This window comes from Phyllostomus hastatus, unplaced genomic scaffold, assembly GCF_019186645.2.
Source record: "Phyllostomus hastatus isolate PE091 unplaced genomic scaffold, TTU_PhHast_1.1 phas_scaffold_129, whole genome shotgun sequence".
Lineage (NCBI taxonomy): Eukaryota > Metazoa > Chordata > Mammalia > Chiroptera > Phyllostomidae > Phyllostomus > Phyllostomus hastatus.
Genome location: NW_025334009.1, coordinates 28205105 through 28221128, shown reverse-complemented (window position 1 = coordinate 28221128; position 16024 = coordinate 28205105). Strand labels below are relative to the sequence as shown.

The 16024-nt window shown below is 39.1% G+C and overlaps 1 protein-coding gene across 1 annotated transcript in view; it reads left to right on the top strand.

The window, feature by feature from the left end:
• Positions 1 to 16024, top strand: part of PIK3R4 (phosphoinositide-3-kinase regulatory subunit 4) — a 58654-nt gene that overhangs the window by 36013 nt on the left and 6617 nt on the right. Inside the window, exons 13-15 of the mRNA XM_045857266.1 lie at positions 1657 to 1822; positions 11260 to 11424; positions 14574 to 14785. Of these exons, the coding sequence (XP_045713222.1) occupies positions 1657 to 1822; positions 11260 to 11424; positions 14574 to 14785 (543 nt within the window). The remainder of the gene's footprint in view (positions 1 to 1656; positions 1823 to 11259; positions 11425 to 14573; positions 14786 to 16024) is intronic.

The following is a 16024-nucleotide window of genomic DNA, read 5'->3' as shown; positions in this document are numbered from 1 at the left end:
GTTTCTATGTATAGATACTAATAATAAAAATTCATCTTGAAAACTGAGGAGAAATGCATAATGTGTTTATGTGTAGAGATTTTAAAATTATGTGAATTTCCATGGGCTCCTGTTGTGAACTCAGGGAGAATGCTTGTGAAGACAAATGATTTAAAGATTTAGAAAGTATTGTTAAGTAGTAAGTGGCATGTCAGGTCATTCAAAAGAAATATCCTTGAATATTTAAGTTGTTTCTGTAATATAGTTCAGTATTATTTACCAATCCTGCTTTAAAAAAAAATAAGTTGACCGCAAACTATCTACTTTATTTTATGGTAGAATCTATCTTTTTAAGTGGCATTTTACTTAAGTGGAGCTATGCATTTTATATAGTAATCACAGAAAAGGTGTCAAATTTTGTGGTTCAAGAATTGTGCAACGACTGTGGGACTCATAATTTTTTTCTTTCCACACTTGAGTGGCTGTGTGAAATTGATTTTCTCTAGAGGGAAATGTTCAGCCTAGCCTGGGAGATTATCTAGACTTCATGACAAAGTGTTTCTGATCATTTTCAAATCCAGCATATCCTCCTCAAAAATCGTGTGCAGCTGTTCTTCCCAAACATGTGGGCTAGAAATCCAGTGGGAAACATTCTATTTTTTATCATAGAGTAAGCCAGGTTTGGAAGTAGTATTGGTTTCGATTATTGTTTGTGGCAAAAAATAATTTCATCCTAAAATGACATTATGATTACTTACCTAATTAGGCACAGTGCTAACTCCTAATATGGTATGATCTTCAGCATAGCTTTCTGTTTTGTTTTAAAACTGATTAATTTTAATATTAAATGTTATACTTAATATAAACTTTTATTTATCAGACCTTAAAGACAATTATGTGCTAGATATTGTGAATGATTCAGAATGGATAAAACATGGTCCCTTGGCTTCAGGGAATTTATTATTTACTAGAGGAAATTAATCATACATAAAAATGTGTAATAAAACAGAAAGGTATAGATGTCATAAAGTACTAGAAAATCCATGGGCATTCTGAGGCTGTAATTTATAATACCATTTATATTAACATGTTGGTGCCATAGAATAAATGATTGCAGGTAGAGGGGAAATCAGCCGTGGGTGTTTACCATGGGCCTGGGACAATGTTAGACTCTCTGTACCTCTCATTAATTGTGGTGACCTTTTGGTTTAAGTAATATGTCCCTCATTTTACATTTGAGGAACTTGAAGCTCATAGAGTTTGAGTAAGAACCCTCAGCCCGATGTTTCTGGTACGGTGGACCTGGGTCTTTGAGAATTTCAGGCCCAGGCTGCCTTCCAAGCATCCAGTTTGCTCTACGTCAGGATAGTCATTATCTCCTGCTACTACTGAGCAAGTAATCAGTTTTTCTCTGGGTAGCAAGTGACTGTTGTGCCTTCTCAAACACTAGAGAAGGACTCAGGCCTTTCTAAAAGCTATTTGAGCAACACTTAGTTGCTATCTTGGTTGTCCTGGTAGATAATAGTATCCGTCATGGTCTAGTAAATGACTCTGTGTTGGCTGTCTGTTGGTACTTTTTATTTAATTCTTATCATTATTCTCATGCTGGTTGTTGGTTATAGGAGGGGGGAGGGAAAGATTGTATTCATAAAGATATACTTCTTTGCTTTTTCTCAGGGTGGCGTCCTAAAGGGCTACTAGTTGCACATCTTCATGAACACAAATCTGCTGTGAATCGAATTCGAGTCTCTGATGAACACTCGCTCTTTGCAACATGTTCAAATGATGGGACCGTGAAAATCTGGAACAGTCAAAAGATGGAGGGGAAGACCACTACTACCAGGTGAAATACGCTTTGGAGAGTCAATTCATTCATTAGGTTAACACATTATTGGTTGTTCACATTGTATATGATAGGCATTGTCTTAGGTGCCGGGGATATAGCAGTGATAATTGGACAAAAATATCTTTTATGTGGGAGGTGATGGACAATAGTATACATAAAACATACAGTATGTTAGATGGTAAAATGTTATGGAGAAAAATATAGCAGGAAAGAGAGGGAATGCAGTAGGGGTGCGGTAGGGTAGAATTTTAAGTAGGTTGGTGAGAGAGTACCTCACAGAGAAACTGTCATTTGAGGAAAGACCTGAAACAGGTGAAGAAGAGAACCATGTGGATATCTTGGGGAAAAGCATTCCAGGCAGAGGAAACAGGATTTCAAAGGCCCTGAGGCAAGAAGATGTTTAGCATGTTTGAGGAGCAATAGGAACGTCTGTGTGCCTGGAGCAGAGTGAACGAGAGGGAGGAACAGGAAGGGCCAGGTTACATAGGGCCTTGTAGGCTGCTATAAAGGACTTTGACTTTTATTGTGAGGGCAGTGGGGAGCCTGTGGAGGGTTCCAAGCAGAGGAGAGACATGATCTGAATTAGATGGTTGAGAATAGACTGAAGAGGGACCGGACAGAAGCTGTTAGGCCTCTACAGTAATTCATGCAAGGGCTGGAGGTATTGGGAAATGATCAGATTCTGGGTATATTTTGATAGTAGAGCCAACCTGATTTGCTGAATGGATTAGATGGAGTATGAACAAAAGAAAAGTCAAAAGATGATGGAACAGCTAAGCTATACAAGGAAAACACATACTACCATTGCTTCACTGTTATGGTTGAAATGGAGATAATTTATGACTTGAAATACCAAAATCTTTAAATATGCATGATGTGCTTTTTTCTGTTATTTATTATTTAATAGTTTATTTTTTCTTTTTTTTATATTTTATTGATTATGCTATTACAATTGTCCCAATTTTTCCACCCTTGCCCCCCTACACCCAGGACCCACCACTCCCTCAGGCAATCCTCACACCATTGTTTATGTCCATGGGTCATGCATGTAAGTTCTTTGGCTTCTCCATTTTCTGTAGTGTACTTTATATCCCTGTGGCTATTCTGTAACTACTTATTTGTACTTCTTACTCTACTTGCCTCTTCACCCCTTCCCCCACACCCTGTCCCATCTGGCAACCACCAAAATGCTGTCTGTATCCATGATTCTGTCTCTGTTCTTCTTCTTTGCCTAGTTTATTTTTTAGATTCAATTATTGATATATATTTATTGCCATTTTATTGTTCATAGTTTTGATCTTCTTTTTCTTAAATAAGTCCCTTTAACATTTTATATAATAATGGTTTAGTGATGATGAACTGCTTTAGTTTTTTCTTATCTGAGAAGGTCTATATCTGCCCTCTGATTCTCAGTGATAGTTTTGCTGGGTAGAGCAGTCTTGGCTGTAGGTCCCGCTTCTCATGACTTTCAATATTTCTTGCCAATCCCTTCTAGCCTGCAAAGTTTCTTTTGAGAAATCACCTAACAGTCTTATGGAAACTCCCCTGTAGGTAACTAACTTCTTTTCTCTTGCTGCTTTTAAGATTCTGTATCTTCAATTTTTGGCATTTTAATTATGTGTCTTGGAGTGAGCCTTTTTGCATCCATCTCATTTGGGAGTTTCTGCTTCCTAGATTTGCATGTCTGTTTCCTTCACCAAATTAGGGAAATTTTCTTTCATTTTTTCAAATAGATTTCCAATTTCTAGGTCTTTCCCTTCTCTCTCTGGCACCCCTGTGCTGCAAATGTTGGACCTCTAAAGTTGTCCCAGAGGCTGCTTACACTCTTCTCATTTTTGGGGGTTCTTTTTTCTTCCTGTTGTTCTGATTGGTTGTTTTTTGCTTCCTTACGTTCCAAATCATTGATTAGATTCTCAGCTTCATCCACTCTCCTGTTGTTTCCCTGTAAATTGTTCTTTATTTCAATTAGTGTATCCTTCATCTCTGCCTGGATCTTTTTTATGCTGTTGAGGTCCTCACTAAGTTCCTTGAGCATCCTTACAACCAGTATTTTGAACTCTGCTTCTGAGAGATTGCTTATCTCCATTTTGATTTGTTCTTTCTGGAGTTTTGATCTGTTTTTTCATTTGGGCCATGTTTGTCTCCTCATTTTGGCAGCCTCCCTGTGTTTGCTTCTATGTATTAGGTAGAGCTGCTTTGGCTCCATGTCTTGGTAGTGTGACCTAATGTAGTAGGTGTCCTATAGGGTCCAGTGGCACAGCCTCCCCTGTCTTTCCAACTGGGTCCTCGAGGTGTGCCCTTAATGTTGCCTGAGTACTCCCTCTTCTAGTAGTTGGGCTTTGATTGATGTTGGCAGGTCAGTGGGAGGGATTTACCCAGGCCAGTCAGTTGCAAGGATTGATTGTGACCACTGACCACCAACCTCCCCCCTCCATGGAGAATCAGCTATGTGGGGCCAAGATGGTGGTGCTCTGACATGGTCTGTAGCTGTCTACTGGGTGTGCAGGTTCTGGGGTTTCCTGGGTGGTGTAGGCCAAGGTCAGCTCCCACATGCGTTTTGCCCGGGGCCACCCTGCCTAGGCTATACAGCAGTCTGAGATGGCTGCTACTTGTGCTGAGTGAGGAGATTTCCAAGCAAAGCCAACCTGTGAATCTAGGCTGGCTGCTGCTTGTGCCAGGCCTGGGGCCACTCAGCAAGAAGTATGAGGGCTGGTGGCTCACTGAGGCTGGCTGTTGCTTGTTTGATAATAGTTCAATTTTTTGTTATATTTTTTCCATTGCCATTTACACGATATGATTTTGATAAGTGTGATTTAAGAAGTATTTTAGATTTCTACTACTTTATAGTTATGTCCTTACTTGATAGTCTGTTGGCCACCCTATCTCTTCCCCCAGTTCCCGTATTTCCATCTTCTTTGCCATATTCATATTCTGTGCCTAGTTTGGTCTCAGTCTGAAAAGAAAACCAGTAGAAATTAAAACTGAATCTCATGTACCCAAAATGATGTGGAAAATCTCTGGTGCTTTTCGTGTTATCACTTCATTAACCACGATTTACCACAAAGTAATCAAATAACTTTGATAACCAAAAGTTACCCCTTACCAGTCAGTTACAATTTTATGCTGTTAGTTTGTTTTTTTTTGGTTAAAGAGCTCTGTATTTTATCCTGATTAATTATTGTTTCCATATTCATTCTCTTTGAGCATTGCATTGGTTAGAACATAAATCAGAAAATGTTAAAAGAATCCTGGTTCTGTGTAGCAATTTTTTGTCAGCATTTTATTACAAAATTTTCACACCTGTAAGAGAAGTCGAAAGTCTCACAGTGAACATCCATAGACTTGTCTCACAGATTCTGTAATTAATAATTTCCTATCAATTCATCTTTTTAAAAGATATTTCAAAGTAAGGCCTAGACATTAGTACACTTCCCCTAAAACCCAGCATGCATATTGTTAAACTGGAGCTCAGTATCATGTTGTGAAGTACATAGATCTTAAGTGAAGCACTCTATGAGTTTTAACAAATACACCCATGCAACTTAAATTGCTCTAAAGATACAGAACATAAGCATCACAGCAGAATGTTCCACTCATGTTCCTCCACAGACAGTCCCTGCCTTCTCTCTCCCTTACAGCTGTTAAAAAAATTTTCCCCACCATGATTAGCATTTTTAAAAGTATTTTAAACATCTCTTCTGCAATTACTTCCCAAATGGTCTTTGTTACTGTCATCACCATTTGCATTCATTGTATCTTTTATTTAGGAGGATAAATTTAGTTGACATGAGTAAACCTCTCAAGTAAGAGCATAGAGTCATCTGTTAGCTGTGTACAACCTCACTTGTTAATTCCCAAAGGGTTTTTATCACAGAGCCAGTGTCATATTTTACACAGTGGTATCTAAGTGTCACATTTCAGACAGTGCTTTCCCAGGAAATGTGGTAACTTAGCTGACTGTATAGTTGAAGTTTATATGATGATTAGGAGATTGGATTTCTCCTGGATGCATCTGCTCTCTTGATTTGCCATTCACATCTGTTCTCGCTGCTCAGTGCAATAGAACTTGGCTTGAAGGTGCTTTGTTCCAGGTCCAGGGTGGGAAAGAGGGGAAGGGAACAGAATGTGTTGCTTTTATCACATGCCTTCATGAACTGATGAGGGGAGGAGGAGGCCATTATTATTGCCAGAACCCAGTGGGAAACAGCAGGTGGCTGGGATAGAGCAGTAAAACTGTTTCCTTAGGAAATGTTACTGGTACATTCTGACCAGTCAGGTTTTCCTCCATGTGTTACATTGGCTGACTGACTACCCAGGTCCCACTCTTAATATTCTAATTGAATTATTATTAGTGACTTAAGTCACCTGGATCTCAGCTCTGCCATTTTCTTCTTTTTTTATTTGAGTTATACTTTTAGTTTGTCCCTTAAAGACTGCTTCTTGAGAAATTGCTGTTTAACTTTCACATAGATTTTTCAACTTAATAGTTTATTATATTCTAGATTATATTTTCCATATATGCTTCTTCTACCTTATTTTTGACTCATTTAGCTTCTCAATTTTAGGAAGATTGGTTGGTACTTTTGGTACTCAATGATAGTAAAATATTTAACTGGAGTTTTAGCCCAATGAAGAATTGAAACAATTGAAGGGTGTGCAAGAAAGTTACCAGTTTTAGGTTAACATATTTAGAGTCACTGGTAGTGCTTAAAGGTGAAGTTTTTGTGTTGTACCACTGTTATGAAGAAAGGGGTACAAAGGGTTGTAAAGACCTGCAAAGTCCTGAGATCTGAGTCTCAGGAAATTGAACTTTGAGAATGGGAGAAAAGGGGTTAGAAAAGGAGAGAGAAGCAGCTATTTAAGTTACATTAGAGAGTTTTAAGGAAAGGACTTACAGGGAGCTCTGTCCTGCAATCAAAAAGCCAAGTAGCGTGAAAACCTAATGAAGTTTTGAGCATGCTCATGCAGTGCCTTTGGTGGAATGTAGCTGATGCATTTATCTTCCCCGAAGGGCTTTCTGACAGTATAGATCATAAGCCTTTATGAGTCCATAGCCTAAGGAAATAGCTAAGAACAAACTCAGAGATTTAGTTTTAAGGCTGTTGAGATGGTCTTTCTTTATAATAGTAGAAAATTAGAGGCAAACTAAAGGTTTAGCAGTAGGAGTGAAATTGGACAAAGTTATTATGCAAGTATAAAACTGATATTGTGGAAATAACTTTTTTATATGAAATATAAAAAGGTAGGTTTAAGAAGAGCATGTAGGGTTTCTGTTTTTGGAATTACAGTAAGGACTTCCAAAAATCTCCTCCTCCACAACAAACAATGAGTACACTGGCAAAAACTACCAAAATCAAATTTTTCAGAAGTCTGTTAATTAAAGTCTGCATCAGTCCAGAATGTTATTTAAGGAAAACAGCTGATTCTCAGAACAGTGAGTCATATGGTCCTAAATTTTATCCCCTCTACCAAGTTCTGCAGTAGCTTTTGAAAACTAACAGTCTCACAACTACAGTAGCCATAAAAACAAGCAGTTCAGTAGCCACTCAAGGGGTTATATGTCCTTAGAAGTCCCCGAAAGCCCCATTTCCAGGGAATTGTCACTATTTGACCTTTCTATCAGCTGGCTCAAAACCTCCATTTTCCATGCATACCTTTTTTTGATCTGACCTGTACCTCATTTTTTTAGAAAAACTCCATCCACAGGACATTTGTTGAAATTATCAGTGCTCTTCATTTAACATTGCATCTGCTTGAGGTGGCATTACCAGTTGTAGCTAACAAGAGGCTCACAAAAAATCTGAAAGGAAGAACTAGGGGATGAGATGCATAGGAGCTTTTGAAAATATTGATGTATTCATGGTTGTCTGTAAGGCCACTTGCCCATGCAGAGTTGTGCACATGCCTGAGAAAGAACTGAGAAGACCCTGAATTCTCACCTCTGGTTGACCTTGAGACTCTGTGCAGGCAGGAAATGAGGGACAGGGCAGAGTTGTAAACTGCTTTGTTCAAGTTGTGCCAGAACACAGACACAGAGAGCCTCCACAAAGGAACACTCAGTTCAAGGCATGCAAAGAAAAGTTGTCCAGTCATTAGCTGACAGCTAAGCTATCTGAACAAAGACTTCAGAGGCCACACATTAGAAAGAATACAGGCATTATATATACTTAGTACAGGGAAGTCATAAAATAAATACCAACAACATTGGAATTTTATTTCCAAAGTTGATACATATTAATTAGAATGTCCAGTTTTGAACAAAAATTTACAAGCAAGGCAAAGAGAAAAGTATGGCCAGTACACAGGGGGAAAAAAGGCAGTCAGTAGAAATTGTATCTCATAATCCCAGACATTGGATTTACTACATAAAGAATTTAAATTAGCTATTAAAATATGTTCAAAGAATTAAAAGAAACCTTGTATTAGGAATTGAAAGTATGAGAAAAATGTCTCACCAAATAGACAGTATCCATAAGAAGATAGAAATGATAAATAGAAAATCTGGAGTTGAAAACTATAACTGAAATGAAAAATTCACTCAAGAGGCTTCATAGCAGATTTCTACTGGCAAGAAAAATAACTGGAACTTCAAGATAGATTAGTTGACATTATCTAGTCAAAGGTACAAAAACTAAAAAAGAATTAAGAAAAATGAACATTGCCTCAAAGACCTGTGGAACACTATCAAGTGTACCAACATACATATAATAGGAGTCCAAAAGGCAAAAAGAGAGAAAAAGGAACAGAAAGACTATCTGAAGAAATATGGCTTACAACTCCCCAGGATTAATGGAAAATATTAATCTGCATAGCTAAGAAGCTCAGTGAAATCCAGGTAGGATAAAAATCAAAGAGAAACACACCAGACACATGATAAACAAACCATTGAAAGACAAAGAAAGATCTTGAAAGCAATGAGAGAAAAGTGACTCATCATATACAAGAGATCTTCAGTAAGGTTAACAGCTGACATTTCATTGGTAATGATGGAAACTGAATGTCAGTGGGATTGCATTTTCCCAGTATTGAAAGAAAAAAAACTGTCAACTTCTCTATATCCAGAAAAAGAGAGAAAGAAATGAAGACATTCCAAGGTTAAACAGGGAATTTATTGCTAGCAGTTTTTTTTTAAAAGGAGTTGGTGCTATAAGGACAGGACAAAGACAGCACCTTGAATCCACGTGAAGAAATAAACAGCATTACTACAGGTATAACATATGTGGTATAAATTGTTTTTTGCAACTATTTTTACCTGCTGTCTAATTTAAAAGATGACCCATAAAGAAAAATAATAAAACTTCATGAGCCCATGTACATATGTAATTTATATGACAAAAATAGTACAGAGGAGGGAGCAGGGAACAGATATACTGAAGGAGGGTGAGGGAGAGGGACAGAGAGAATGAGAACAAATGAGAGAGACTGAGCATACTGGCATTTCCGTCTCTTCCATTCCCTGTCCCTGGCTCTCTTTATTCATCTGCCAAACTGGTGAGCCCTTGTAGGTACTGGTTTGAGACATATATCCACACGAAGATTTATACATAAATGTTTATAGTAGCATTATTCATAGTGGCTAAAAGTGGAAGCTATACAAGTGTTCATCAGCTGATGAATGGATAAACAAAGTGTGATACATCCATACAAAGGAATAATAATTTGGCTGTAAAAAGAATGGATGAACCTTTGTAAACATTAATCTAAATGAAAGAAGCCAGATATAAAAGGCTACATAATGGCACTGACCAGTGTGGCTCAGTTGGTTGGACACCATCCTGCAAAGAAAAGGTTGTAGGTTCAGTTCCCCAGCAGGGCGCATGCCTGGGTTGCAGGTTTGGTTCCTGTTGGGCATGTGCAGGAGGCAACTGATCAATTTTTCCCTCTCACATCAATGTTTCTCACCCTTTCTGTCTCCCTCCCCCTTCTCTAAAAATAAGTAAAATCTTAAAAAAATAAAACAAAAAACATAAAAGGCCACATAATGCATGATTGCATTTATGTGAAATATTTAAAATAGGCAAATTCATAGAAAGTTTATGGGGGGAAGGGAGTGAATGCTAGTGGGTGTGAGGTGGCTTTTTTTGGGGGTTTCTTAGGAATGATGAAAATATTCTGGAATTAGATACTGATGATCTATGCAGAATTCTGTTGATATACTAAAAAATATTGAATTACATACTTTATAAGTTATACTTTATGGTATGTGAATTGTATCTCAGCAAAGCTGATGTTATTAAAAAGTAAACTAGAGAGACATGATTAAAAAATATAAAATGCAATTTTGTATTTAAAAAGCAAATATGAATATGTTATAATATGCATAGAGAGGATATATAATAAAATGTTAAGTGTTTTTCTCTGGGTGGTAGAATTATAATTGTTTTTACTTTTCTATATTCTTTTTCTTTTTTTTAAAGATTTTATTTATTTATTTTTAGAGAGGGAAGGGAGGGGGCGGAGAGAGAGAGGGAGAGAGAGAGAGAGAAACAAACATCAGTATACGGTTGCTGGGGTCCATGGCCTGCAACCCACATATGTGGCCTGACTAGGAATCGAACCTGTGACATTTATATTCTTTTCTGTATTTCAGTAATTTTTGTACATTTAATATGTATTAACTTGTATAGTAAAATGAAATCAATTACAAAATATAGAGATTAATAAATTTGGTATTAGGGGCTTGTGACCTTTTAGAGTGTGGCTCCTTAGAAGGCTGAGTATGCACCCTCAGTGCCTGGTGATGAAGGAGGGAGTTGGAAGTAATGGGAGCTGGCCCTGCGTGAGTCAGATTTTCACAACTTCAGCAGTGAATATAAGGAAGGAGGACAGCTGAGCGGTCAGCATGTCTGTGGCAGAGACTGGATATTACAATAATACTTAACATTTATGAATGTTTTATAGTTTGAGTTTCACTGTGTCCCAGTTAGGTAACTGGGTGGTCCTTGTTTTGTAGCTGAGTAAACCAAGACACACAGAGTAGGTTAAGTGGCTTGGCCAAGATTGTATAGGTAGTCAGTAGTGGACTCCGCCCTTTGCTTCCATGCCAGTGGTTTCCCAGCTGTGCCAGGCCACATCTGAGGGATCAGAGAGGCACTGAAGGGCATGGGAATAGGGTGTAAGGTATTGCAGGAGTGGGAGGAGAACTGGATCAGGACCACAGTATGGGAGTTGCAGTTGGAAAGGAGGATGGATAGCCTTCCTGTGGTGGGAGAGACGTGTGTGAAGATGGTTGATTGAAAATGCCAGAAGAAAAGGCAGTTTTGTAGCAGTGCTGTTGAGGGGAGTTTTTGTTTTTGTTATGAGGTCAAGGAGAAGTACTGGACGTCAAAGTAGTAATTTTTTTGTTAATAGTCATGTGGATATTTATTTAATAACAGCAATAATAATGCTCTTGTGGCTTTTCAGAAATGCAATCTCCCTTTCCTCTTGTGCAGATCTATTCTTACATATAGCCGGATTGGAGGACGTGTCAAGACCCTCACATTCTGCCAGGGCTCTCACTACTTGGCCATAGCATCTGACAACGGTGCTATCCAGCTTCTTGGAATTGAGGCTTCCAAGCTGCCCAAGTCTCCTAAAATTCATCCTCTACAAAGCAGGTATCTATCCTTTGTGTTTTTTAAACTGCATTTAGCATACTAGGTAATTTAATCCTCCCTCTCCAATGTAGTTTGAATCAGTTTAGGGCTTATTGCATTGCACTTCTTTTTTTAAGCACATGAAATAAGCTGTGTTTCCAACTCACGTCTACCATATGTAGTTAGTTTTAGAAAACTATGTCTGCACGTTTTATTTGCTGCCAGTTTGTCAAAAGATCAGAAGAACAACTTTGAACTTGGGGCTCATCCCGGTCTGGAATGTGTCTGAATAATCTAATTATCAGTTGCAGTTTCCGTCTCAAGTAAAAGCAGAACTCTGGCTGGCTGATTGTGAGAATATGAATGTTCTCCATTAAAGAAAACTCAAATATTTTCAGCAGTTTGTCACTTGGCATTAAAACCTCTGATGTTAATGGGAACATGGAGTATACTTTCTTCAGATGATTAGCTTATCATTTAAAAGCAAAATACTGGCTAGTTTCACTTAAGAATCTCCTTCATTACTTACATATCGTGGTTGCCTACAGATTAAACACTGACAAAGTAGGATATTTAAAGATAAAGCAGAATGATTTTTCAGCTGACCAGTATGCTGCTACACACAGAGGATTCCAAAGACCAATAATGTGTTCTGCTCTCTACGGAACTACAGTCTAGTAGGAGAAACAGACCAGCAAACAGATGATTTCAGTGCAGTGTGATAATGCGCCATGTCACAGGGAGGCAGAGACAGCTTTTAGGGGATAGGAAAGAAGGCCTGGAGGAGATGAGACCAGATGTAAGCTAGCCAGCAAAGTCGGGCATGGCAGGCAGAGGTGGTAGGTGCCAAGGGAGGAAAGCAAATGAGTAGATGTGTATAGTTAAGCGGATGATATAAGTCAGGGCCATGGGTGTAATGAGGCAGAAAGAGATGTTTGTTGGATCACCAAGGTTTTCATTATTTGTTTGTGTGTTTACTTGTTTAACCTTTTCAATTAAAAATATATGTTATTTTTGACACATTCACTAAAGATATTTGGGCAGCTTTTATCCAGGACATGTTATATACGGCCTTTAACTAAAACCATTATCTGCCAGTTTTCTTTAAAATTGTTTCAGCCAAGGGTGACAGCAATATACAGCGGGATACGTATTGAGTTTCGTGTAAATGAACAAAGAGCTTTTGGCAAAATGTGTTGGGTGCTGGCTGTGCTGGCAGAACACGCACATGGACACACTCATCTGTGCCTGGGTGCCTCTCAGCCCAGTCCACTCCACAGGCGCATGCCGGCCGCCTGGGTTGGGAGGCCGTGCCAGGATGTGTGGGTGGTGCCCTGCCGGGCCGCGGGGTGTGCCCCACAACCACCCAGCGCTCCTTTTCTGTTTGCCTCATCAAGTCCGGTCGGCTGCGGTCACAGCTCTTAGTAATTACAGCTGGTGACACTGTTTCACACTCTCTCTGGCATTTGGACTTTCATCATTGCTTTAGGGGGATATAGTTCATATTAGAATGTTTGTGAATATAATTATTTATCTAAGATGGATCAGCAAACTAAGCTTGCAGTATGGCCCATAAACTAAGAATTTTCAAAGGTTGTTAAAAAAATAAAGAACATGTAATGGAGATGTATGTGCCTTGCAAAGCCTGAAATAGTTATTGTTTCTTTATAGAAAATATTTGCTGACTCTTGATCTAAGAGATAAAAACTAAATTAGTGTTTGCAGAGATAAGACTAAATCAGTGTGTGCAAAAGCATGCTATGTATTGATAAAGGAGGCTGGCCAGTGAGTCTGATATTCTTTTTAGTGTAATAATGGCTAAGCTTAAAAACAGTTATACCTGTATAACAGACTAGTACATAAAAAGGAATAGAAAGAAATCATTGTTATTTTGTTACTTTTATTATCAGTAATAAAAAGAAGTAAACTATTGACTCAAGCAACAGCATCAATGAATCTTAAAATCCTTTTTGTTTTAACGCAAGAAGTCAGACCTAAAATGCTATATACTGTATATTTCCAATTACATGGAATTCTGGAAAACACAAACTTACCAAGAAGAAAACAGCTTAGTGGGTTGCCACAGGCTGGGATAGGGTTGACTACAAAGGGGCTGCACAGGATAATTTTGGGGCATGAAGTTGTTCTCTGTGGTTCTGTGGTAAACAGCTATTTGTTTCCTACTAAAAATTTTCTTTTTGCACATATGTTTGCATAGGATAGGTATACATAGAACTATACTACAGAAAGTGAATTTCACTATATCTAAATTTTAAAAAAATTACTAGTGTTGGGTAATACCTCAAAGAATAATATAAATATCCATGATTCCATACTGATATAACTAAGTAAATGAACGAATAAGCTAATGTAGAAGTGACAGCTCTTCCTTATAGAAGAATTTTAACCTATAAGTGTAGAAGGAATGAGAGAAATAGAAAGTCACCGCTGGCATTTCTCTTGAATATTGAGTAGTTATAAATGGAAGAATAGCAAGTTGCAGGGGAGAATCCAGGCAGACACCACCTTGAACAAATAATTAAGGTTAACATCACCAGTAATACATGCTAACATCAGGTACTCATTCATACATGCCCTGAGAAGGGCATGTCACTTCTGTGGTCTCCTTCCCTGTAAGGCATAAACTGTCTGTTTGTGAACATGGGAGGCAAACCCAAGCTGAGGGACATTCTATAAAGTAACCCACTAGTAGTCTTCTGCAAGGTCATGAAATAAAGTGTAGGACTGAGGAACTGTCAGACTGGAGGAGACTCAGCAGACATGACAGCTAAATTCCATGTGGTGTCTTCGTTTGGATCCTGGAACTGCTAAAGGACACAAGTGGAAGGCTGAGCAAATCCTAGTATGTTTTGTGTTAGTGTTATACCACATTCATTTCTTAGTTTCGATAAAAGGTCTGCGGTTTTGTAAGGTATTACAGTAGGGGGAGCTGGGTGAAGGATATATGGTAATTCGATGTACTATTTTGCATCTCTTCTGTAAGTTTAAAATAATTATTTTAAAAATGCCTTCTCTATCATTGTCCTGGTGGGCCACAGAGTATTTATTTCTTGACCGTGATTAGATTGTAAATTCATCTTAATGGATACTGGTGGTATGTGTTCAGTGACTGGAAAAGTGTGTGCCTTCTGTTTTGTGCATTTTTTTAGAATTCTGGACCAGAAGGAGGACGGCTGTGTCGTGGACATGCACCACTTCAACGCTGGGGCGCAGTCCGTCCTGGCCTACGCCACCGTGAACGGCTCTCTGGTCGGCTGGGACCTCAGGTCTTCCAGCAACGCGTGGACGTTGAAGCACGATCTGAAGTCGGGCCTCATAACCTCCTTCGCCGTGGACATCTACCAGTGCTGGCTCTGCATTGGTACGCTTATTTTCAAACCGTTGACCAAGGTTTGAATGCCATTAATGTCTGGAATTGCCTTCTTGTGAAAGCTTTTTTCCTTTTTCTTCATAACTATTATGTTATACTCACTCGCAATTTAGGTTTTATTCATTATAAAACAGTTTTGGGAGAGCGAAATTAGTATCCCAATGCATAAAACAATTTCCTTTTTCTCTTTGTTCTTTAAAGAGCCTCTTTATGCTCATTATAGTGATCAATCTCTCATTTTGCCAGGGAAGCAGCGGGCTCGGTTTATGAATGAGAGCATTTCAGTGTAGGCTGACTGGATTTCCATTCCAGTGACCTCGGGCACTGCTCACCTCCGGAGTTTCATTGTCCTGGTCTTCAACCGAGGTGGTGCTTTCAAGGGCTGCTGTGAGGATTTAATGAGCGAAAGCATCTACCCTGGGCCTAGGACAGGAAGCAAGCCAAATGGTGGTTTTCTTGCCTTATTATTCCTTCCTCCCTCCCTCTTTTCCTCAAAGGCTGGAGATTTACCACATGATCTTGCTTGCTTTTTTCCTCTGTTTTAGTTTTACAGTTTCTCCCCCACAGGGCTTTGAACCTGCTCTTTGAGAAGGTACATCTTATTTTTTTCCCCACTTGGCACTCTTTTTCAGAAGAGTGCTTAGATTTTGGTTTTTAGGTTCCCTAACTTGCATTTATGATTATGAAATATTTGCCTTTTATTTTTATAGAGCTTATATGGAAGGCATTACTTTTTGGCTTTTGTGCGAATAGACTGCACAGGTACAAGGAGATGTAATGTCAGGCCTAGAAGAGTAGGTGTTAACCACTTAGAATATTAGCAAAAGGCAGTGATGGTTCTCAGGCACCTCGACCAGCTATGAGGAGGGCAGCCAGTAGCACCTGTGGCTATTTGAGCCATTGTCCTAGAGTGGGCCGGGGTGACAAACAGAGGGACCCTCCTGCCTCTTTTGTCTTTTCCCACCCCCAGTCTCCACTGGCATTGGAGGCCAACACAGGAGCATGCCCTGTGCCTCTGTCAGGGCTCGCTGCCGAGTAGCAGGGCAGACATCGTTCCTCGGGGTGGGGGGCATTCTGTCTGTGGGGCTCGCGTTGTCGTGGCAGACAAGCAGGGACTCACTCCAGTTTCTGCCGTGACTGGACACCCGCACCTGTCCCCAGAAGGGGGTATGGAAAAGGGCCCATGGAAATGACTGAATCTGGGGATAGCTACAACGCTGTTTGACACTT